The following is a 26,690-nucleotide window of genomic DNA, read 5'->3' as shown; positions in this document are numbered from 1 at the left end:
GACATACTTTATTCGTTATTTCTGATCTGATCTTCTAGCAGTGCTGTTGTTCTTGCCACCCTATTTCCGCTCTTCCTGATTTTTGGTACCTACGTGTAAATCACTTACACGCTAAGTCATAGATTTAGTGAGACATATAAATATAATAATAATGCATTCCGTATGAATATGAACATACAATCTATCCATTCAATCATGTCGTATACAATTCAATGTAAACAATAATAATATGGTAACATATAACTATAACAATATAATTACCTTTGATAACCTTTTTGAGAACTCAAGGTATTCGAGTACATTGAGGTTGTGCAATATACTGTCACCACAGCTCGTATGGGTCCCACTAGGGGCTATGAAATTTGTCCCGAATGACCTATATACTATATTTGTCCTGAAGGACCACTCCTTAAGAACCATATGCATATTCCAGTGGATCAAATCTGTCTCAAAAGACCCTGTAAATGTTCCAAAGGATACATATATGTCCCGAAGGACCACGTAGAACCCTCGACTCTTGGCATACCAACTATACCTATAGCTCTCATATCGTATACCATGGGCATTATTCTTATGTTTCATATGTTCATGTATTCATGTTGTTGGGATTTTTGGAAGCTCGAATCGACAACCGGAACGGTTTGTAAAGAGGGGTCGGAACGGTTTTGTGTTTAGGGAGTAAGGAGATTGAAATATAGAAAATTGCACAGCGATTTAGAGTGGTTCGACTTTCTCAACCAAAGTCTACATCCATTACCTTAGCTCCTCACCAAGGATTTTCCAACAAATTCACTAATTTGTTCTTTCTTTTGAGGACAAAGAGATAACCTTACATCTCCCTAGTTTTTCCGGGCTAAACTATAACATTTCCCTAGCTTTTACACGGGATAAGCTATAACCTTTCCCCTTTACAATAGGATAAAAGATGTAAACAAGAAAACCTCTCTAAGGTAGGTGTTTACAAGATTGAGCTCACAAGAACAAAATATTTACAAGAGAAAGATGAAATAAGAATGAAAAACTCTTCTATTGTGTTTAATTGCTTGGATAGTTGTTCTCTTTCTTCTTCAAGTGTACTTAGCTTGTATTTATAGCTTGGAATGTGTTTGAAGTCATATCTAGCCATTGGGAATGTTTTGGAGCCGTCTGGGAATGATTTTTCTGCAAAAATAGGCTGCCTAGAATGGGGGGAATCGGTACCCCTTCATAGGGAATCGATACCCCCTTCATAATATTCAAATATTATGACCATTGGGCTGATGAATAGTGAGGGAATCGGTATCCCCTTGGGGGGAATCGGTTCCCTCCGAGCATACTGGAATTTCTCGGAGTCAAACCATTAAGGGGGAATCGATACCCCCTGGGCAATCTGAGTTTTCTTGAAACCCTTTAAAAAGAAAATATTTTTGGCTCGATTAAGGCTCGAAATACTTTGTAAAATTGTTTTAAAATAGTTTAAGTATAAAACAAAATTTTACACTTTAGTAAGGATTAAAATGAACTTTGAAAGACTTGGAGTAATATTTTGATATTCGAATAATTACATCGAATATACTTAGAAAATCTTTTGTAAAATCTTAAAATTCATTTAACTTAATTTTTATATCGAAACACCAAAATGTTTTCAACAATCTCCCCCTTTTTGATATAACAAAACATTTGACATTTGAGTAATTTTAAGATTTTGAAATCAAGTTTGAAATTACTCCCCCTTACTTTAACACTTCTCCCCTTTAACATCTTAACACTTCTCCCCCTTTTTGTTAAATCAAAAAGACTCTAATCTTTGAAGTTCAAAATAACTTTGGAGAGTAATTAGTAAATTTGAAATTTTAAAAATCATTTGAAAAAATCAAAGCTCCCCCTCAATAAATACATTCCAAATAAAATTTTGCTTTTAGGATCTTGACACTTAAACAAAATTGAATTTCAACAAAGAATAACAAACATGTTAGTAGCATATGAAATTCAATATATCCAAGACTAAAATACTTTATGCAATACCAATTGTTGAAATTTGATATCAATACCAATTGTTAAAATTAAGTGCATATGCATAAAGTTTTCCAAAACTGTTATGCATTTGAAAATTTTGATATCAATTGTTAGAGATATATCATTTTCATTTAAACCACATGCATAAACATTCAAATTTAGGTCAAAAAATTTTAAAATTTGTAAAATCAAAGTATTTGAAAAATTGATATCAATTGTTAGAGAGATATCAATTGCATTAAAACCAATTTTGACCAAAATTTTATTATGATGAACTAAAAATTCTTTAAAATTAATATAACTTTAAAATGTTCATCATAATCATCTTTTCAACATACATGAGATTAAAACAATGATGCATAAACATTTAAAAACAAAACTCATGCATGCTTAAAATCAAATGAGCAACCAAATAACCAAAATTAAAAGCATTTAGCTTAGAGGTTACTCATTTCTTTTTCATGTGTGGCTAGAGCATCTTGAATATCATCACTCTCATCACCATTGCTCCCACACACCTACAAAAGACATTTAAGTAGATTTTGGTATCCAAATTGCTTTGGATCCTTGGACGTTAGTTTCAATGCCCCTAGTTCCTTTCGGAACCCATACTTGCCTAATTTTAAAACGTTTTCCTTTCTTCAAAGGAAAAGTATGTTCCAAATGACAATGATAATGACAATGTGAGCATATTGTCATTATTGAACTAAATGAATTATTTAAAATGATTTCTTTTTCTCTTGTTAAACATTCAAGTTTATCTTTCAAATTGAAATTTTCTTTTTCAATACTTTCAAATTTCATTTTTGAGAGTTCTAAATCCTTCTTCAAGATTTCATTTTGATTTTCAAATTCCATTTTCATTTCTAGAAGAAGTTTTTTTAATTTGAAAATTTCATTTTCAAAGTTTTCAGATTTTATTTTTGAAAGCTCTAACTCCTTTCTCAACATTTCATTTTGATTTTCCAAGTCTGTTTTAGCTTTCAAAAGAAGATTATTTTTAGCAATAAATTTAGAAATCAATTTATTGTATTTGGAGTTCATGGTCTCAAACTTCGAATATAACATATTAAAAGCATCTTGTAACTCATCAAACGTATATGAATTAAATTCATTTGAGTTAGAAGATACCCCGGGCTCTTCATAAGCCATTAGAGACACCACCTTTGTTGGTTCTTCTTTATTGTTTCCATGGATTTCCTCGAGCTTATTCCAAAGCTCCTTGGCACTTGAACATGAAGAAACCCCTTCATATATTTTAGGACCAAATGCACAAAACAACATGTGCATGGCCTTGGCATTAAGTTGAGCTTTCTTCCGTTCTTTGTCACTCCACTTCTTCTCCTTATTCTTTGGAGAAGAATATCCATTCTCGATTATCTCCCATGCATCAAGATCATTGGATTGGATGAATACCTTTATTAATTTCTTCCAATGACGATAGTTGTCTCTATTGAAGTATGGAGGCTTGTCCGTTGGTAGGGAGTCTTCCATGTGGAACGAGTCGGAGGTGGAAGCCATCTTCTTGGTTGTGTCGGGAATTGGTAGAGCTTCTTCTAGGATCGTCTCAAGGTGGTTAAACCTTCTTAACGAGTTAGGCTCTGATGTCAATTGTTGGGATTTTTGGAAGCTCGAATCGACAACCGGAACGGTTTGTAAAGAGGGGTCAGAACGGTTTTGTGTTTAGGGAGTAAGGAGATTGAAAGATAGAAAATTGCACAACGATTTAGAGTGGTTCGACTTTCTCAACCAAAGTCTACATCCACTACCTTAGCTCCTCACCAAGGATTTTCCAACAAATTCACTAATTTGTTTTTTCTTTTCAGGACAAAGAGATAACCTTACAACTCCCTAGTTTTTCCGGGCTAAACTATAACATTTCCCTAGCTTTTACACGGGATAAGCTAGAACCTTTCCCTATCTTTTACACGGGATAAGCTAGAACCTTCCCCTTTACAATAGGATAAAAGATGTAAACAAGAAAACCTCTCTAAGGTAGGTGTTTACAAGATTGAACTCACAAGAACAAAATATTTACAAGAGAAATATGAAATAAGAATGAAAAACTCTTCTATTGTGTTTGATTGCTTGGATAGTTGGTCTCTTTCTTCTTCAAGTGTCCTTAGCTTGTATTTATAGCTTGGAATGTGTTTGAAGTCATATCTAGCCATTGGGGATGTTTTGGAGCCGTTTGGGAATAATTTTTCTGCAAAAATAGGCTGCCCATAATGGGGGGAATCGATACCCCTTCATAATATTCAAATATTATGACCGTTAAGCTGATGAACAGTGAGGGAATCGGTACCCCCTTGGGGGGAATCGGTTCCCTCCAAGCATACTGGAATTTCTCGGAGTCAAACCATTAAGGGGGAATCTGTTCCCGGGGAATCGATACCCCCTGGGGGGAAATCTATTCCCCCTGGGGGGAATCTGTACCCCCTGGGGGGGAATCTGTACCCCCTAGGCAATCTGATTTTTCTTGAAACCTTTTAAAAAGAAAATATTTTTGGCTCGATTAAGGCTCGAAATACTTTGTAAAATTGTTTTAAAATAGTTTAAGTATAAAACACAATTTTACACTTTAGTAAGGATTAAAATGAACTTTGAAAGACTTGGAGTAATATTTTGATATTCGAATAATTACATCGAATATACTTAGAAAATCTTTTGTAAAATCTTAAAATTCATTTAACTTAATTTGTTATATCGAAACATCAAATTTTTTCAACAATCTCCCCCTTTTTGATATAACAAAACATTTGACATTTGAGTAATTTTAAGATTTTGAAATCAAGTTTGAAATTACTCCCCCTTACTTTAACACTTCTCCCCTTTAACACCTTAACACTTCTCCCCCTTTTTGTTAAATCAAAAAGACTCTAATCTTTGAAGTTCAAAATAACTTTGGAGAGTAAGTAGTAAATTTGACATTTTAAAAATCATTTGAAAAAATCAAAGCCCCCCATCAATAAATACATTCCAAATAAAAGTTTTCTTTTAGGATCTTGACACTTAAACAAAATTGAATTTCAACAAAGAATAACAAACATGTTAGTAGCATATGAAATTTAATATATCCAAGACTAAAATACTTTATGCAATACCAATTGTTGAAATTTGATATCAATACCAATTGTTAAAATTAAGTTCATATGCATAAAGTTTTCCAAAAATGTTATGCATTTGAAAATTTTGATATCAATTGTTAGAGATATATCATTTTCATTTAAACCATATGCATAAACATTCAAATTTAGGTCAAAAAATTTTAAAATTTGTAAAATCAAAGTATTTGAAAAATTGATATCAATTGTTAGAGATATATCAATTTCATTAAAACCAATTTTGACCAAAATTTTATTATGATGAACTAAAAATTCTTTAAAATTAATATAACTTTAAAATGTTCATCATAATCATCTTTTCAACATACATGAGATTAAAAAAATGATTCATAAACATTTAAAAACAAAACTCATGCATGCTGAAAATCAAATGAGCAACCAAATAACCAAAATTAAAAGCATTTATCTTAGAGGTTACCCATTCCTTTTTCATATGTGGCTAGAGTATCTTGAATATCATCACTCTCATCACTATTGCTCCCACACACCTACAAGAGACATTTAAGTAGATTTTGGTATCCAAATTGCTTTGGATCCTTGGACGTTAGTTTCAATGCCCCTAGTTCCTTTCGGAACCCATACTTGCCTAATTTTAAAACGTTTTCCTTTCTTCAAAGGAAAAGTATGTTCCAAATGACAATGATAATGACAATGTGAGCATATTGTCATTATTGAACTAAATGAATTATTTAAAATGATTTCTTTTTCTCTTGTTAAACATTCAAGTTTATCTTTCAAATTGAAATTTTCTTTTTCAATACTTTCAAATTTCATTTTTGAGAGTTCTAAATCCTTCTTCAAGATTTCATTTTGATTTTCAAATTCCATTTTCATTTCTAGAAGAAGTTTTTTTAATTTGAAAATTTCATTTTCAAAGTTTTCAGATTTTATTTTTGAAAGCTCTAACTCCTTTCTCAACATTTCATTTTGATTTTCCAAGTCTGTTTTAGCTTTCAAAAGAATATCATTTTTAGCAATAAATTTAGAAATCAATTTATTGTATTTGGAGTTCATGGTCTCAAACTCTGAATATAACCTATTAAAAGCATCTTGTAACTCATCAAACGTATATGAATTAAATTCATTTGAGTTAGAAGATACCTCGGGCTCTTCATAAGCCATTAGAGACACCACCTTTGTTAGTTCTTCTTTCTTGTTTCCATGGATTTCCTCGAGCTTATTCCAAAGCTCCTTGGCACTTGAACATGAAGAAACCCTTTCATAGATTTCAGGACCAAATGCACAAAACAACATGTGTATGGCCTTGGCATTAAGTTGAGCTTTCTTCCGTTCTTTGTCACTCCTCTTCTTCTCCTTATTTTTTGGAGAAGTGTAGCCATTCTCGATTATCTCCCATGCATCAAGATCATTGGATTGGATGAATACCTTTATTAATTTCTTCCAATGACGATAGTTGTCTCTATTGAAGTATGGAGGCTTGTCCGTTGGTAGGGAGTCTTCCATGTGGAACGAGTCGGAGGTGGAAGCCATCTTCTTGGTTGTGTCGGGAATTGGTAGAGCTTCTTCTAGGATCGTCTCAAGGTGGTTAAACCTTCTTAACGAGTTAGGCTCTGATGTCAATTGTTGGGATTTTTGGAAGCTCGAATCGACAACCGGAACGGTTTGTAAAGAGGGGTCAGAACGGTTTTGTGTTTAGGGAGTAAGGAGATTGAAAGATAGAAAATTGCACAACGATTTAGAGTGGTTCGACTTTCTCAACCAAAGTCTACATCCACTACCTTAGCTCCTCACCAAGGATTTTCCAACAAATTCACTAATTTGTTTTTTCTTTTCAGGACAAAGAGATAACCTTACAACTCCCTAGTTTTTCCGGGCTAAACTATAACATTTCCCTAGCTTTTACACGGGATAAGCTAGAACCTTTCCCTATCTTTTACACGGGATAAGCTAGAACCTTCCCCTTTACAATAGGATAAAAGATGTAAACAAGAAAACCTCTCTAAGGTAGGTGTTTACAAGATTGAACTCACAAGAACAAAATATTTACAAGAGAAATATGAAATAAGAATGAAAAACTCTTCTATTGTGTTTGATTGCTTGGATAGTTGGTCTCTTTCTTCTTCAAGTGTCCTTAGCTTGTATTTATAGCTTGGAATGTGTTTGAAGTCATATCTAGCCATTGGGGATGTTTTGGAGCCGTTTGGGAATAATTTTTCTGCAAAAATAGGCTGCCCATAATGGGGGGAATCGATACCCCTTCATAATATTCAAATATTATGACCGTTAAGCTGATGAACAGTGAGGGAATCGGTACCCCCTTGGGGGGAATCGGTTCCCTCCAAGCATACTGGAATTTCTCGGAGTCAAACCATTAAGGGGGAATCTGTTCCCGGGGAATCGATACCCCCTGGGGGGAAATCTATTCCCCCTGGGGGGGAATCTGTACCCCCTGGGGGGGAATCTGTACCCCCTAGGCAATCTGATTTTTCTTGAAACCTTTTAAAAAGAAAATATTTTTGGCTCGATTAAGGCTCGAAATACTTTGTAAAATTGTTTTAAAATAGTTTAAGTATAAAACACAATTTTACACTTTAGTAAGGATTAAAATGAACTTTGAAAGACTTGGAGTAATATTTTGATATTCGAATAATTACATCGAATATACTTAGAAAATCTTTTGTAAAATCTTAAAATTCATTTAACTTAATTTGTTATATCGAAACATCAAATTTTTTCAACAATCTCCCCCTTTTTGATATAACAAAACATTTGACATTTGAGTAATTTTAAGATTTTGAAATCAAGTTTGAAATTACTCCCCCTTACTTTAACACTTCTCCCCTTTAACACCTTAACACTTCTCCCCCTTTTTGTTAAATCAAAAAGACTCTAATCTTTGAAGTTCAAAATAACTTTGGAGAGTAAGTAGTAAATTTGACATTTTAAAAATCATTTGAAAAAATCAAAGCCCCCCATCAATAAATACATTCCAAATAAAAGTTTTCTTTTAGGATCTTGACACTTAAACAAAATTGAATTTCAACAAAGAATAACAAACATGTTAGTAGCATATGAAATTTAATATATCCAAGACTAAAATACTTTATGCAATACCAATTGTTGAAATTTGATATCAATACCAATTGTTAAAATTAAGTTCATATGCATAAAGTTTTCCAAAAATGTTATGCATTTGAAAATTTTGATATCAATTGTTAGAGATATATCATTTTCATTTAAACCATATGCATAAACATTCAAATTTAGGTCAAAAAATTTTAAAATTTGTAAAATCAAAGTATTTGAAAAATTGATATCAATTGTTAGAGATATATCAATTTCATTAAAACCAATTTTGACCAAAATTTTATTATGATGAACTAAAAATTCTTTAAAATTAATATAACTTTAAAATGTTCATCATAATCATCTTTTCAACATACATGAGATTAAAAAAATGATTCATAAACATTTAAAAACAAAACTCATGCATGCTGAAAATCAAATGAGCAACCAAATAACCAAAATTAAAAGCATTTATCTTAGAGGTTACCCATTCCTTTTTCATATGTGGCTAGAGTATCTTGAATATCATCACTCTCATCACTATTGCTCCCACACACCTACAAGAGACATTTAAGTAGATTTTGGTATCCAAATTGCTTTGGATCCTTGGACGTTAGTTTCAATGCCCCTAGTTCCTTTCGGAACCCATACTTGCCTAATTTTAAAACGTTTTCCTTTCTTCAAAGGAAAAGTATGTTCCAAATGACAATGATAATGACAATGTGAGCATATTGTCATTATTGAACTAAATGAATTATTTAAAATGATTTCTTTTTCTCTTGTTAAACATTCAAGTTTATCTTTCAAATTGAAATTTTCTTTTTCAATACTTTCAAATTTCATTTTTGAGAGTTCTAAATCCTTCTTCAAGATTTCATTTTGATTTTCAAATTCCATTTTCATTTCTAGAAGAAGTTTGTTTAATTTGAAAATTTCCTTTTCAAAGTTTTCAGATTTTATTTTTGAAAGCTCTAACTCCTTTCTCAACATTTCATTTTGATTTTCCAAGTCTGTTTTAGCTTTCAAAAGAATATCATTTTTAGCAATAAATTTAGAAATCAATTTATTGTATTTGGAGTTCATGGTCTCAAACTCTGAATATAACCTATTAAAAGCATCTTGTAACTCATCAAACGTATATGAATTAAATTCATTTGAGTTAGAAGATACCTCGGGCTCTTCATAAGCCATTAGAGACACCACCTTTGTTAGTTCTTCTTTCTTGTTTCCATGGATTTCCTCGAGCTTATTCCAAAGCTCCTTGGCACTTGAACATGAAGAAACCCTTTCATAGATTTCAGGACCAAATGCACAAAACAACATGTGTATGGCCTTGGCATTAAGTTGAGCTTTCTTCCGTTCTTTGTCACTCCTCTTCTTCTCCTTATTTTTTGGAGAAGTGTAGCCATTCTCGATTATCTCCCATGCATCAAGATCATTGGATTGGATGAATACCTTCATTAATTTCTTCCAATGACGATAGTTGTCTCCATTGAAGTATGAAGGCTTGTCCGTTGGTAGGGAGTCTTCCATGTGGAACGAGCCAGAGGTAGAAGCCATCTTCTCGGTTGTGTCAGAAATTGGTAGAGCTTCTTCTAGGATCGTCTCAAGGTGGTTAAACCTTCTTAACGAGTTAGGCTCTGATGCCAATTGTTGGGATTTTTGAAAGCTTGAATCGACAACTGGAACGGTTTGCAAAGAGGGATCGGAATGGTTTTGTGTTTAGAGAGTAAGGAGATTGAAAGATAGAAAATTGCACAGCGATTTAGAGTGGTTCGAGTTTCTCAACCAAAGTCTACATCCACTACCTTAGCTCCTCACAAAGGATTTTCCAACAAATTCACTAATTTGTTCTTTTCTTTTGAGGACAAAGAGATAACCTTACAACTCCCTAGTTTTTCAGGGCTAAACTAGAACCTTTCCCTAGCTTTTACACGGGATAAGCTAGAACCTTTCCCCTTTACAATATGATAAAAGATGTAAAGAAGAAAACCTCTCTAAGGTAGGTGTTTACAAGATTGAGCTCACAAGAACAAAATATTTACAAGAGAAAGATGAAATAAGAATGAAAAACTCTTCTATTGTGTTTGATTGCTTAGATAGTTATTCTCTTTCTTCTTCAAGTGTCCTTAACTTGTATTTATAGCTTGGAATGTGTTTGAAGTCATACCTAGCCATTGGGGATGTTTTGGAGCCGTTTGGGAATGATTTTTCTGCAAAAATAGGCTGCCCAGAATGGGGGGAATCGGTACCCCTTCACAGAGAATCGATACCCCTTCATAATATTCAAATATTATGACCGTTGGGCTGATGAACAGTGAGGGAATCGGTACCCCCTTGGGGGGAATCGGTTCCCTCCGAGCATACTAGAATTTCTCGGAGCCAAACCATTTAGTGGGGAATCTGTACCCCCTAGGGGGGGAATCTGTTCCCGAGGAATCGATACCCCCTGGGGGGAATCTGTTCCCCTTGGGGGGAATCTGTACCCCCTAGGCAATCTGATTTTTCTTGAAACCCTTTAAAAAGAAAATATTTTGGCTCGATTAAGGCTCGAAATACTTTGTAAAATTGTTTTAAAATAGTTTAAGTATAAAACAAAATTTTACACTTTAGTAAGGATTAAAATGAACTTTGAAAGACTTGGAGTAATATTTTGATATTCGAATCATTACATCGAATATACTTAGAAAATCTTTTGTAAAATCTTAAAATTCATTTAACTTAATTTGTTATATCGAAACATCAAAATGTTTTCAACACATGCCATTTCTCTTGTGATCACATAACTCATATCATTTACCATGTCACATATACATTTGAATCTATTCATATATATCATTTATCAAATCATATGAACATATATACTTTATGCATGTATTATAATAATTATCATGTATGCACGTTCATAACTATTGTGCTATGAAAATCAACATAGGAATTAGACTTATCACAAGTCTTATTCCATTGTACCATACTTCTAATATGTACTCACCTTAGCTTTGCTTGGACTCAATTCTAATCCTTCAATTGTTCCGAAACGAGATTACGTTCTAAATCTACATAGTAATACTTTGATACATATCAGTATACTAATTGATATATTCTAAACTATCACTCCTTAGGCTAAAAAAGAAAGCTATTTTTATCTTTTAATAAAGGTATGCATCGATGCACTACACCATGTATCGATGCATCCCTTGACAGGTGCATCGATGCACTATCTATGCATCGATACATAAATCCTATTCGATGTTTGCATTTAAGGGGGTGCATCGATGCACTACTTGTGCATCTATACACTGATGGTATTCGATGTTTTTATTTTAAAGGAGTGCATCGATGCACTTCATGTGCATCGATACACCTTGAACAATTTCTGGGATTTATCCTTGATGCATCGGTACACATTGAATGTGCATCGATGCACATAGCTCAGAAATTGTATTTTAAGCCCATAAATCATCAATTCTTCACTCAATTATTCTCTTTTAAACCCCTATCATGTCATTAAACCCAATCATCATTACTTAAATCAACTTATATTCATGAAAATCATCTTTAGCCTCAAAATCCTATCCCTCATATGTAATTCAAGAATCATACTCCAATTCCAATATGTTATAAATACAATTATAACACTTCATATTCCTTAATTAGCATGATGACAAGTCAAATTTAACTTCAAATTCAATTTATCAACTCTTTTCCATAAATTCATTTAAAAACCCATTTTCTTTAATCTCTTATAACTTCTTCATATTTTGATTATAAGACAACTTAAGCTTTCCTTAAGCTTAGTTATCATCTAATGATCAAAACCTAACCTTTAATTTATCAAATAACCAACTAATCAGAAAACTCACATCTACTCTAGCTTGGTTCACGATGGAGAAAAAAAAGAAGGATGAAGAGAACTCTGAAAACTTTGTTTCCTCTCCCCCTCATTTCTCACGTGTATATATCTCATCCTTATCACATTTTTAATTTATTTAATGGTCAAATGACCATTTTGCCCTTCAATTCACTTAATAATTACTAACAATCCTTCCAGATAAATCATTAAACTATTCAATCATCCTACTTTAATCACCAAATTCTGAAGTTTTACAATTTAGTCACTAACCTGTATTTTGGGATGCTACAGTGAGGCCCAAGTGAGTGCATATTATTTAGTATATGATATTTAATGGGAAATAAGACTTGCGACAAGTCTATTTCCAATAGTAAAATGCATGAATTCCTAGATAGAAGTATGTTTTTGCTATGGTTCATATGCGTGCATGAGTCGATGTGGTGATATATTATTATATATGTTGCATGATTATATGTGTTAACATGCTTTTGTATGTAATGATATAAGAAGTATGTGTTATGTGATGTATATATATATGAACATATGTGAAACTAAACTATTTGATTGCATGAGAAAGATATGAGCCATATATGATATGATATATGTGAACATGGGGAAACAAATTATAAGATATGAACAATGTGATAATATGAAAAGAAGCTATGTGACTACATGTATATGTGAAAGAAGCTATGAACTTATATGACATATGATATGAAAGTGTTTATGTGGAATGATATAAGTGGAAATGCTCATGTTATATGATACGATAGCTATAGGTATAGTTGGCATGCCAAGAGTCGAGGGTTCTACGTGGTCCTTCGGGACATATATGTATCCTTTGGAATATTTACAGGGTCTTTTGAGACAGATTTGATCCACTGGAATATGTATATGGTTCTTAAAGAGTGGTCATTCGGGACAAATACAATACATAAGTCCTTCGAGACAAAATTTCAAATCCCCTAGTGGGACCCTTTATGAGCTGTGGTGACAACATAGTGCACAACCTCAATAGACTCACATATCTACAGTTCTCACAGGTGTACATGGGCTAATAAGAGATAACATTGAATACAATGTATGTGATATATATATATATATATATGTTTTGTGATATGATATATGTGTGTGTTAATGACTATTGTATATGTTATAAGATATATGATATGAATATAATAGATCATATAAACAAAAGAATAGAAATATGAATGGTAATAATATGATAATGATAGGAAAAAAGATAATTATATGCATGCGTGGATTTGATATATGAATGGATATATGTTTGGGTATGATGTGATATCAGTAATTGTTCATGCATGATTATAAGTTATAGTTTACATTATATATTTTATTGCCTTACTTAGTCATAGACTTAGCGTGTAAGTGATTTACACGTAGGTTTCAAGAAGAGTGAAGAGCAATGTGGAACAAGACATGTCAGTTCTCCTTACTGAAAGTCAGATCAGAAGAGATGTCAATAATATGTATTTTAATATATAAAGTTCTAGTTGGAATGTATTCAAAAGAATATATTGTATAAGCTCTGAATAGTTTTGTAAGCATTTTGAATAAGTTATATGTTATAAAAGTTTTAAATTACTCACTATTTTATACAAGTAAATATTTTGAAAAGTCAATGTGACACCTCAGACTCGTATTCGATTTTTAATACGGGTTGGGGGTGTTACATATTGGGCCAATAAATAATACAACAAGTGAACAACATAATCAGTATCATAAAAAAAATCATGAAACATATAGAGACAAAATAACTAAAATACCCTTAAGTGTTAACGACCAGAATAGAGTCGCTTAATACACCAATAAAAGTAACATACAAATAAATCTTCGCGTAACATTCTAGATGAGAGAACGAGCGATATAACAACTAATTAAGGGTTGACCTCATTTTAGTGTGTTGAGCTACACTATTGTGTAGTTATACTACCTCAATTGCCCTAGTAGGGCATTATCAATGTTGTGTGGCATTAGGACCCTCAGTTATGCATGTATAGTCGTATCAGTCCAGCACATCAAATATCCTTAGAGCTTGGCTTGACGACTATATGAGACCAAACTAATGCTTCAGTTGAGTGGGAATTGTATTGATGTTATGTAACATCGGGTTCCCTCGATTAACTATTGTTTGATGGCTATGTGAGACCAAATACTAGTAGTGTTGTATTTAGATAATGCACATCAAAGTCAGTGTTACATTCAGATAATCCATAGGGGTGTCACTGTCGCATTTAAATAATGCGTAGCAGTTACAATCATTAGGGTTAGAGACCCTTTAAAGATGTACTCATGGCGAGGCCCTTAACAGAGGATTAAAGGAAGCATGAAACTCTTACTTTACTGATAGAACATTTGAACTTTAAATAGGCAACAATTGATTAAGAGCATGCATGTACCTACTGCTTAGTACCATGTCTTTAACATGCTTATGTTTATGAAACTCATAATGCTCTCTAGACTAGCGATTATACTATTGGGCTTTTTAAGCTTAGCTTTATATGTTTTTCGTTCGCAGGTCAGTAGCTAGAGTTGATCGTGGAACATTGTCGCAGCAGGACTTCCAGTATCTCCTTCAGAGTACTATACTTTAACTTTAGTGGATATATGTATTCATAGGACCCTTATTATTGTATCCTGATTTATAATTCAGAGTTTTATTATTTTGGTTTTAAATTATGTATCATGGAAATCCGATTTATAAAAATATTTTGTAAATGTCTTGTATGTCTATTTTAATATCATACATTATATTTTGAAATGCAAATGAACAATTTTTAAAAATCAAGGTTGTCTCGACAACCAAATGTGACACTTTATACCCAATCAGGTTTAGAGTGTTATATGTGTACTTATAAAATTTTAAAGAAACAAAATATGTTTTTATTAAAAATATATAAAGTATACATAAATTTAACAACCACTATTATTATTATTATTATTATTTATTAGTCTAGTGTAAGTACAAAATATTAATTGTTCAAAGATAATTCTCAATAATTTGATATTGAACGCACAAAACCTTGACATTCCTGGTGCTTAAACATGGGATCTCAAAGAATAACAATAATTATTTTACCACCGAGGTCGTTTGATTCATGTTTATTATTTATAATCGCGCATGAAGCATCATTTGCAACTATACATGCATAAACATAACACACATATATACACACACGTAAATTATAGTAAACATGGGTGCATTCTAATTTCTAAGTATGCTACATAGCAACCGTCTAAACAAGTCAGAAAATTCTAGGAATAACTTACAGGTTGGTAGTATACCACTTGCTGTGCTTGCCTATACCGCAATTTCGAAGAATGTAATAAATAATAAATAGCATATCAAGATGGTTCAATGGAGCTAATTGTAAATACATGTTAAATCCGAGGACCATTTCGGTGATAATTTGTATTACAAATTGATTTAGATCATTATATCAAAACAATCAACTGCATTATAAAATTAAAACCAAGTACAGTCTGATAGAAACAAAATAACAAAATGAATGCAGTTCCAGTTTCATAGGCTTTGACTATAAAATTGAAACTACATATAATTTTGGCATGTCTATGAAAAAACCACTAAACTATTATATGTTTGTATAAAATATATTTTTGATGAAATACACAAATGATCATTAAACTGTATTAAAATAATATTTTTAATTATTAAAACTTCAAAATTCATGGATTAGGCTGAGCCCAGATTAAGAATTGGGGAAAGATTTTAAAATCATCGGTGCCAACCTCTCTTTTTTTTCTTCTTTTTTTTTTATTTCAAAGCCGTTCTTCACTCAAGGCAAACCCTAGTTATTCTCTTTCAAAGGGTTTTCATAGTCATAATTTATATAAAAAAAACTGCTTAAACAACAAAAATTCGAAGAAACCCTATTGAGAATCTGAATAGAACTTGGATTATCAAACTGGGTTTTATTTGTTATACGAGACAGTCGTGTGGAAAGTCAGAAATTCTTTGTCTTTTTTTTTTTGCAGTATTCTGAAACAGAGAGATGGTCAGTGGGGCAAGAACCGAAGGGCATATCTCAGCGCGAGTGAGCAAGACAATACAATCAATCAAGGAAATAGTCGGTAATCACTCTGATGATGATATCTACGTTGCCTTGAAAGAGGCCAACATGGATCCTAACGAAACTGCCCAAAAGCTGCTTCATCAAGGTTACCCTTTTTATCCCCTTCTTTTTTCTTTTTCTTTTTTGCAAATGGGTTTTGTTTGCTTTTGTAGTTACTGCCTGGACCATGAGGTCAAAAATTGGTCTAGTTCTTGTTGCACTTACTTTTGAGCTTTGTTTTTAAGGGTTTTATCGTGTTTTAGGGAATTGAGTTGTTTTACTCTGTGTTGTTTTTGTGTGTGGAAGCTTATCATTGTTTTGGCGTGCTTGAATGTCGTTTTTGCTTGTTGTTGATACTTCTTTTAGTCTTTTGCTTTGCTTCGGTGGTATTATAGGTACATTTCTGAGTCTGGAAGTTGTGAATTAATTCATCTTTTTTCTTTCATCAGGTGTATTTTATCTTCAAATTGAGTTTTGAGCATACTGATAAACAATCTATAGGTTGTTGCTGAACTTCGTTTGGTCCCATAGACATTGGGGGAGGGGTAGTACGGTGTTAGATTTATTAGTGTAACTAAGAATCATTATCTAGGTTTATCAAGGTTGGTTGTATCCAGTGGACAAAGAGCAAACAGAAGTATCATGTTATGGTAATTTCTGTACTGAGTTATAATATTTTATAAGTGATTTCAACGCTTGGAAAGTAAGCGGCATATCCTTTTGTATGTTATGAAAATGGCATTGCGGTCCTTGCTGAACAGCACAACTAGATTGCTTGTACAATTCATCCTTTTTTTTCATCATATATAGTTGTTTAGGTGAAATTTCACATTCACTTCTATGAATGTTTCTTATTTACATCCAGTCTAATCGTTTCTTCTCAGATACATTTCATGTGGTAAGGAGAAAAAGAGATCGGAAGAAAGAGGTATAATCTTGTATATCATCTTATTATCATTTTTGGCAAAATTTTCCTGTGTTAATTTGTGTTTTTTAGCAAGAGAGCCATGTTCAACAATGTTGTGTAAGCTTTGGCTGTTGATTTGCAAAGAGTCTTCGTATTTGATGGGTGCTTCCTTCTTTTTTGAAGTCTTAGGTGTTCATTGTTATTCTGCTATTAATTTATCTATAATATTTAAGCATATGATTGAATTCATATCCTCAGAGATTCAAACAATGGCTTAATGCCTTCAATATTATTTGTTGCATCTTGAAATGTGAACCTCTTGAGGGGTTAATGTACAAAGTTTCTCTGAACTGTTGTTTCATTATGATAGAGCATTGAGCACCAAAGTTCCATGGATACTAGAAAATTTTCTGAGAATGTTGATCAAGGGATGAGATTACGTACATATACTGAACGTGATTCTCGAAGAGGAGGCTATACTTGGACTACTTTGCCTGGTAATGTAGGAGTCAATAGAGAGTTTCGTGTTGTAAGGGACAACAGAGTCAATCAAAATGCAAATAAAGATATGAAGCCTCCTTTGTCACAATGCTCAACTTCTTTAAATGAACAAGTGCCCAAGAATGTTCCTGTAAAAGGGTATGATATTGGGTAGTTATATATTTCTGTTTGCTTGTTGCAGTAATCTTGATTTATTCTCTTGTTCCCTTTGCATGTATTTACTGATATTATCGTTATTGTGGAATAGTGCACACTGAGTATTCCCCTTTTTTTACCATTGTGCAGTTCAACAGGAACTCCAAATAATCAGAGACCCTTTAGTTCTCAAAGTTCATCTCAAACTTCTAGCACACCATCCAGTTCACGTGCTGGGCAATCCCGAGATGCAAATTTAGGTGGTGTTTCTAGGAAAGAAATATCAGAGGAAAAGCGGAGTTTTATTCCTAATGCTGCTTTGCGGTCAAAGGCGGTGAAATCCAATAACTTTCAAGCAAATTCTGGCACTCAATCATCGAGCAGTTCAATTGTTGGGGTTTATTCGTCATCTACAGATCCTGTACATGTGCCTTCTCCTGATTCCAGATCATCTGGTGCTGTTGGAGCTATCAAGCGTGAAGTTGGGGTTGTCGGTGTTCGCCATCCTCCTCCCGAAGATGCTGGCAAAGATTCATCTGGAAGAAATGCTCTTCCCAATTCACTTGTAGGGAGGGACAGTTCATCAGAGGCATTTCAACCTTTTCCTGCAATTTCCAGAGCAGACCGAGAGGTCCGGGATAGTCCTCGTAGTGCTGCTGAATCTGCCATATCTGGTATTTCTGGTAGTAGATCATTTGTGAGTAATCCGTTTGGGAGTAGGCAACATCAACAGGTTTTAGTTCATCAAAAAGGTACTCTTCACTTAATGTTTTGGCTTGCTGAAAGCCTGAGGAACATCTATGTATGTCAAAATTATCTGAGGATGCAAGAGATGACACACCAGTGATAGAATTATATATCAAGTGTCCTTGCATCGTTGAGGTACCTTAGAAGCTTTTTTATTCTAGTAATGTACATCTCCATTGATGTGGTTGGTATTGCTTTAAACTATTTTTTAAGCAAATAGCTGTCAGTAGGTTGTAGTTATTATAGTACTTGATTTTAATTTATTTCTGAAGTTTATGTGAGAGTTATCATTCATATTTGATGCAGCTAACCAACATAACAAAGAGTGGAAACCAAAAGCAAGCCAAAAGTCAAGTGTTAATAATCCTGGAGTTATTGGAACACCTAAGAAGTGTGCTTCACCTGCAGCTAATGATGCCAAGAATTTGGAGTCTGAAACTGATAAATTGCAAGAGAAGTTTTCTCAAGTTAGTATCCATGAAACTGAGAATGTCATCATAGCACAACACATTCGTGTCCCAGAGAATGATCCCCACCGACTTACCTTCGGCAGCTTTGGAGTGGAACACAATTCTTCAAGGAATTTTAATCCTGGTTTTGATGCCACTAGTGTTGCAGAAGACTCAAATGGAGAATCTGCTGCAAGGTTTTCCTTTTCTCCCAAATGGTTACTTACATTACATTTGAGTCTACGGTTCGAATTTCATTCTTGTGTCCAGACCCATTTTCTGATGGTATTCTACTTATATTTTCTCTAAGCAGTTTACCTGTGTCTCCTCTGGATACTTCCAGTGATGACGCTGCTGCTGGCAAGCCCATTAGCATTTTAGATGATCAACTTAGAAATTCTGGATCTGACTCTCCACCATCTGGTACTGCATCCGAGCATCAAATGTCTGATAAGAAGGATGCTCCAAGACCCCTGAATCTTGGCAGGTATGCCGATATTGGAACGGTCCAGGATAACAGTCAATCCTATGCACCTTCGGAGTCACAACGGCAGCAAGATCCTCCTGAATTACCTGATTTTCCAGTAAGCATAATCTTGTAAACACTAAACAGTGACTTCTGTCATAGCCCGAATGAGTATTTGTGAAATTTATATGTTGCTGAAACTGATATAAAGTAACTTTGAATTTGGGAATAATTAGCCTTTTCTTAATTGGTTCTTACAATTTAATTTTCTATTATGTTGTTGGCTTGATAGCAGGCATATGATCCCCAAACTGGTTATGATTTTCCATATTTTAGACCCTCAAAAGATGAAACTGCAAGGGGGCAGGGTCTACCATCTCCTCAGGAGGTTAGTGCCAGTAACATGCATATAAGTAGTATTCATTCCCAAAAAGGGCTCTGTTTTTATCACTTGAATTGATGAAAATTTTAAATGATACTTAGGCCATTAGCATGCATGCTGCCAACACCCCTGCATCAACGATACCAATGGTGCAACAGCAGCAGCAACCCCCAGTAGCGCAGATGTATCCTCAAGTTCACATGCCCCATTTTGCTAATCTTATGCCGTATCGTCAATTTGTCTCCCCAATTTATCTGCCACAGATGGCGATGGCAGGTTATTCCAGTAATCCTGCTTTTCCGCATCCATCAAATGGCAGCAGTTACTTGCTCATGCCAGGCGGTAGCACTCATATTGGTGCAAATGGCGTCAAGTATGGGTTACAACAGTTCAAACCAGTCCCTGCAGGCACTCCTACTGGGTTTGGAAACTTTACCAGTCCGTCTGGGTATGCAATCAATGCTCCTGGCGTAGTTGGGAGTGCAACAGGTCTTGAAGATTCATCTCGGACCAAGTATAAAGATGGCAATATCTATGTTCAAAATCAACAGGTAAATAATTGTTCTTCACTCTAATAACATTAGAGTATTGGCTACCGATAAATAACCTTAGTTTCTGAGATTTTTAGGGTTCTTTAATGTTCTGTTCCACCTGGGTTTGGGTTCATGGTGTAGTTTGTTTGCCAGGGGCACATGGTGTCTAGTTATCTACTCAAAGAAAGTTCCCATCTTTGATTAAAGTAATGCACATTATGAAGATAAATTACTGGAATATGCCCGATTCAAGTCTCCAAGTGACTGATGTTCGCGTCTGAATTAAATATCAAAATCTGAGTAGTTAACCGTGAAATAGCTGCCCATAGGTTTGCTTTAACACTATTTATTGAGTTGGGCCTGATAACTATGGATTTGGCTCCTCGTCAAAATACTACATCCATTTTTCATAATGCACCCATGGTCATTGATAAATGAGCTGCAATGAATGAGTACGCCTGCCATACGTGAATTATGATAAAGATATAATATGACAAAATATATTTGCTTGTGGATGAGCATCAATTTTCTTTATTTGATCGAGTCATGATATATTTTTGCTTATGTATTTCACTTGGGTAGCTTGATTGTCATTATCTGTTTGCTAACTGCATTGCTATTCTACAGGATGACACATCAGATTATTCAGATCTCTGGACGCAGAACCCGAGGGAGCTACCGAACATTCAATCTGCTGCATACTACAATATGCCACAAACACCACACGGTTATATGCCATCTCCCACAGGCCATGCTTCTTTTAATGCTGCTGCCCCACAATCTTCTCACATGCAATTCTCGGGGTTGTACCATCCTCCACAGCCTGGCACAATGGCAAACCCGCATCATCTGAACCCTGCAATGGGTGCCAATGTTGGTTTCGGGGTTGCTCCAGCTGCTCCTGGGGCTCAAGTAGGTGCTTACCAACAGCCTCAATTGGGTCATCTTAGCTGGTCATCGAACTTCTGAATGGTATCAAGCTAACTCTCTCTTGTAAGGGAGTGAAGTAGTTATATAGGAAGTTCTAAAATTTCTTTGTGCAATAACCCACAATATTTTTAATTCAATGCGTAATGGTGTTTAATCTCTTCCAACTCCCTCTTAATTTCACCAAGCCATTGAAGCGCGATCTAGCCTAAGCTTGATTAAAATGGAAAAAAATCAGAAATTCTAGTTATAACTTGTTACAACAGACTGTGGTCATTCACCTAAGCTTTCCTATCAATTGGGGGAGTCGGGTTGGTTTTAAGGTTCGGGTCATTTTAGGTATGGATTCGTTTCAGGATTGAGTCATTTTAGGTATGGATTAGTTTCAGGTTCGAGTCATTTGGAATTGAGAGTAGTTTTAGCTTAGGGTCATTTTGGATTCAAGTTGGATGAGTTCAAGTTGACTTTTACAATCAAATTGAGTTAGGGAAGATGTTTGAGTTTGGGTCAGAATTGACAGATTTATCCTGATCTAAGGACACATCTAAATGGGTGGAGGGTGGGATTTTTTTTTTTTTTGTGTGTGGGGGGGGGGGGGGGGTTGGAATGGGTGAGGAATTTTATGTAAGTTGGGCATGTCTGAAAAGGAATTAGGGCCCCCTGTTCATGATGAGAAAGTAATCTCTACGTGCTCTCCAGCACCTAATGCATATATGGTCCATCCTCTACTCATGTATACCACAACAAGAACACCTTGAACCCCAATGTTTCTTGCTGAAAGTATCATTGATTTTCTTAAGAATCATTCGATTAATGAATTTTTTATCTTTTCATTCGATATCAAATCTAAATTCTTCGTCCTAAAACACACCGAAATTCAAAGTTAACATCGTATAACACCATTATATCATTTAGCAGACTATTCTATGGTTCCCATGAAAGTACAGGAGCTACAAGTGTAACTATTGAACAAATAAAGCACCTAACGGTTCTCTTATTTTAAATGCTTTATTTTTTCACTCCCAGAACCCGAAGATTTCTTTAAAATAAAAGAAAACCCATACACCTAGAATTTCATCATATACAATAAATTGAACGAAATCCTCTGGTCGGTGCTGAAGCATATTTTAAGATGCAGAGATGGGCACAAAGATCTCAGTCCAAGGTTTATTGCCACTATCTAGGAAAGTAGGCATGCGCTAATTTGATATTACTATACGCCAATGAATGTGCTTCCACACTGGTATCTTGTATGATATATGTATATATGATGTATGTTTATATATAATTATCATTTGGGTCTTTATTAGGCACTACTAATTTTAATTCCAATGAATGATGATTATATTTTAGGCTGGTTGTTATTATTTTAGAGAAGAATTATGAATTTTGTATTATTATATGTTAGAGTCAATTCATACGAATTTTATGGGTAAAGTAAATTTTATGGACAAAACTGCGAATTCAACGGATTGAAATAGATAATATCTTATTTTTTTTAATTGTATGACAAAATTACAAGATAGTATTTATTCATAATTTTTTTTAATTATTGGCATCTTAGATGCTTGAATTTGGGACCTCAAAGTAGAATAACATTACCTTTAAGTATTGAAGCCACTCAATGATTAAAAAAAAAGGTGTCATTAGAAAATAATTAGCGATGTGTCATTTAGGATGGTGAAACTTTATTGGAATGCGAGATGTAAATCCTAGAAATGAATTATAAATCGTACATAGATCATATTTTAGAATTAATCTTGAAATACAAGTGTTGACATCACTTTTGACCATTCAGATACGTTTTTGTCAATGAAAATATAAAATCTTAAGAAATTAAAGCATACAATCCCTTATAAATCAGCGTTAATCATTATACTCAATTTCTACTCCAATTGTATCAAAGTTAATTAGAAATATTGTTGAGATCTGAAATGTCAATATGGGCTATCTATTTCTCTCCTCAACAACAATACGTGTATACCATATATTAATATATAAGATTGAAACCACATAATTATCAAGTATATTCCATGTTGATGGCTCATGGTGATATCTTTGTAGATTATGATTTTAATTACATCAATGCATGATCCACTGTTCAGCATATGGAGTGCATGCATAATTATACTGCTGATTTGCTGCAAAAGGATGGGTTTTCAGCATATAATCATAGTAATAGAAAAGGGTTAAATTATATTGCCCGATGATCACGCTAATATTTTAAGATTACTATCCAACATAGAACTCATGCTCTTGCTAATCTCCATTTGCCTCTTTAATTTTTTTTCACTTGTTCCTATTTCCCTATACAAAGTTTCTTTCAACATATGTCCCGCTCAACTTCCCTAAATCATGTGAAATTACTGATGGTAACTAAATTTTTTATTTAAAAAATAAATATACTAAATTCCAAAAAGATAGATGACAGGGACAGGAACTGTTTAAATTTTACATGTTTTTTAGTTATTAATAAAAAATGATGTTTAAAATTAATAATAAGAGATAAAATGATTTTTATGAAAAGAATATACTCTGAATTAAAAGCTTTAATCTGAATATATCATAAATATATATGTATGTATGTATATACCACTCTACCACTGTGTCTCAAATCATCTTCTCTGTTTCTCTCTGGTCTTGAGGCGTGGCTTTCGGCTTTCATAATTCATTACACTTTTATTTTCTCTCTCTCTCTTTCTCTGGAAGCCACCAAGATTAACCCATCGATAAAAATGTATGCTTTCTTCTTTCCCAAACAGTTGTTCTTTTTTCCCAATGTCTCTTTGTTTCTTTCACATAATTAATCATGGTTGCCGCTGCCATTAATCTCTGTCTTTCACTACTTGTTCCCAGCTTTTGACCCCCATACTCTTCGAACCAGACAATAAAGTCCAAACACCATTATTCAATTCCCACTGTTTTGTTCTTTGTCTTGTTCTTCACCCAAATATAATGCATCAAATCAGGAGAGAAAACCCATCGTTCTCTTCGTCTCTTCTCGACGCTATTTATCGTTCCATCGATGAACCGAACGGTATCAATCGGGACGAAGAGCTGATTTTTCACAGAGACAAGGCCGTCATGAGGAAGAAGAAGCAAAACAGTACTTCACTGAAACAAGAAGAATTGAATAACAGCGTTCGACGTGCTTGCATGATCGACAAATGGATGCAAAAGAAACAAGTTATTAGCAGCACCGGCGGTGAAATTAAGGTATTTGGGATTGATCCGATGTTTTTGAATTCGAACTCCACGTCCTCCGATTCGAGCTGCGTCGGCGGGTTTTCGTCGTCCGAGTCGGACTCATTTTACAGTGCGAAAACAAGGTCATTGTCGCAGTCGTCGACGACGTCTCATTGCCACAGGTCGAAACCTAAACCGATTAAAACCAGTATTTTTCCACTGCCTAAACCGGAAGTGCTCGGAAAAAATGTTCATGGCGGTGTTTCAACGCCAAAGGCGGTCAAGCATGAAGGTGGTGGGTTCATAAAAACAAAATCCAAGGCCATGAAGATTTACAATGACCTGAAAAAGGTTAAACAACCGATATCTCCAGGAGGTAAACTCGCAAGCTTCATTAACTCGTTGTTCACTTCGGGGAGTCCGAAGAACCCGAAGAAGAAGTCAATGTCGGAGCAAACGACATCAACATGTTCTTCAGCTTCCTCACTTTCTAGATCATGTCTATCGACGACCAAAGCGAATGTCGGGACGAGGACAAAGAGATCGGTTCGGTTTTGTCCGGTCAGCGTCATTCTCGACGAGGATTCGAGGCCGTGTGGGGAACTTAAAATCCGCCATGAAAATGAACTTCAAGCTTCCATGAGAAAACCAGTCACGAGCAAAGAGATTGAGTACCGCTTCATCGAAGAAAACCGTAGGGTTGCAGAAGCTGCAAGGGAGCTTTTAAACAGCTACCGGAAGCAGAAGAACGAAGAGTTCGATATGAGAGATGCCGCCGACAAAGACGGTGAAGACGAAGCAGCTAGTTACGCAAGCTCGGATCTGTTCGAACTGGATAACCTGTCGGCCGTCGGTAATGAAAGGTATTTAGAAGAATTGCCTGTGTATGAAACAACCCATTTTGATACTAATCGAGCCATTGCTAAAGGTTTGATTCTGTAATATCTGAACAATTTGGGGGTTTACATGAAAAAAAAATAATTATGCTTTGATACTAACCTTTGCTTTAGTTTGATCATTCTCACCATTTGATTTGAGTAAGACATGAACACAAAGAAAGATTAAATTATGATTTTGGTCCTTCATCATATTTAAATTTGAGATTTAATCCTATACTTCAATTTGCTATAATTCAACTTTAAAATAAAATTCAAAATTAAGCAAAAGCAAATGGGTATTTAGTGGTAATAACATCTGTCCAAAATATTCAAAAGGAAAGCAAGATGTTTAAGATACACTTAAGAGGACCACTAAATCTTAACAGTACTTGGATATCCTAATTAAGTTATCATAACATATACTTAATTAATTGGAATATATATATTTTAAGGCATACTTTTAGAGTTAGCAAAGGCCTAAAGGAAAAGGCTATAAATCTATCCTAGAGTCAAAAGTGCTATAGGCTCTAATTTGTTTATGAAATTGATAAAATAATAATAACTTAATAAATAAAAATAAATTAATAGGGGCCGTCTAGTTTTTCAAAGAATATTAATTACTACTTTCTCTTTATTAAATTAATTAACTGTTTAATCAAAGATCTAAGATCTTCTTTGATAAATTAAATATTCAATATTCATAGGGTTTATGTGGGCTTTAAGAGCGTAAGGTCTTTAATTTTGTGGTCGTGGGATCGAATCCTACGGTAGACAATTCATAATTGTCGGAGGTCTTTCATAGAAGTTACTCTCAACCTAACGTTGGGAGCAGTCTACTACCTTACCTCTTCTTACCCATTATATATGTGAATAGGGTCAGCTAATATCATTTCTAAAGTTTAGAGCCGAATTAATGAATATATTTTGCTATAAAGTTTGACATTTTATAGCAAAGATTTAAACACACTACTTTTACCCCAATTTGATTTCATATTTTTTGGGTAAGTTTAATTTCTCTTCATTGCATCTTCCAAAACGTACTTTTAGATAAGTGCTGGACAGCATGTATAAAAGCTGTCACGCATGCACACGTGTAAGCCTTTATCCACAGATCCCCGTAAGATACGTTAATCATAAAAAGATTAAAAAAAACCTCTTAAACGCGAGAAAAATGCCAAGTGTTATTTTTTATAATAATTTAAAATAATTATTATAAAAAAATTAATTTATTAATGATATACATATATTTTGTAAATACAGATCCTTAATTATTATAAAAGAGAATAATATTTTAAAAAAATAAATTCAGATTTAAACAATCACATCTACAATATATATATATATATATTAATAAACTAAAAGAATTCTAAAAAAACAAAGTAAATAATTAAATGGACATTTAAACTTTTTTCCCTTCCTTCTGCCTAGCACTCGATTACCCATATACACGTGTGGGGTAACCCACTTTTGATTGCTAAAATGACC

At 34.0% G+C, this 26,690-nt stretch overlaps 2 protein-coding genes across 4 annotated transcripts; both read left to right on the top strand.

Moving 5' to 3' along the window:
- Window positions 1–15,806: 15,806 nt before the first annotated feature.
- Window positions 15,807–21,319, top strand: LOC120169937. Of its 3 annotated transcripts, XM_039178004.1 has the most exons (10): window positions 16,067–16,200; window positions 16,687–16,744; window positions 16,979–17,022; window positions 17,372–17,640; window positions 17,788–18,389; window positions 18,691–19,030; window positions 19,147–19,417; window positions 19,592–19,687; window positions 19,783–20,232; window positions 20,842–21,319. In XM_039178004.1, the coding sequence occupies exons 4-10, from the start codon at window positions 17,393–17,395 to the stop codon at window positions 21,181–21,183; spliced, it is 2,349 nt and encodes a 782-aa protein (XP_039033935.1). In that variant the 5' UTR covers window positions 16,067–16,200; window positions 16,687–16,744; window positions 16,979–17,022; window positions 17,372–17,392; the 3' UTR covers window positions 21,184–21,319. The 3 variants fall into 3 exon arrangements, with proteins under 3 accessions (XP_039033934.1, XP_039033933.1, XP_039033935.1); XM_039178003.1 differs by lacking the exon at window positions 16,687–16,744 and having other exon boundaries at window positions 15,807–16,200; window positions 19,595–19,687; XM_039178002.1 differs by lacking the exon at window positions 16,687–16,744 and having other exon boundaries at window positions 15,807–16,200.
- A 2,460-nt stretch (window positions 21,320–23,779) lies between these two features.
- Window positions 23,780–25,307, top strand: LOC120169752 (protein BIG GRAIN 1-like A). Its single transcript, XM_039177877.1, has one exon. It carries the CDS (start codon window positions 24,097–24,099, stop codon window positions 25,267–25,269), a length of 1,173 nt encoding a protein of 390 aa, XP_039033808.1. The 5' UTR covers window positions 23,780–24,096; the 3' UTR covers window positions 25,270–25,307.
- Window positions 25,308–26,690: the final 1,383 nt, after the last annotated feature.

Source organism: Hibiscus syriacus, unplaced genomic scaffold, assembly GCF_006381635.1.
Source record: "Hibiscus syriacus cultivar Baekdansim isolate YM2019G1 unplaced genomic scaffold, ASM638163v2 tig00111769_pilon, whole genome shotgun sequence".
Lineage (NCBI taxonomy): Eukaryota > Viridiplantae > Streptophyta > Magnoliopsida > Malvales > Malvaceae > Hibiscus > Hibiscus syriacus.
Note: the sequence above shows the minus strand (reverse complement) of the source record. Positions and strands in the feature narration are given on the sequence as shown.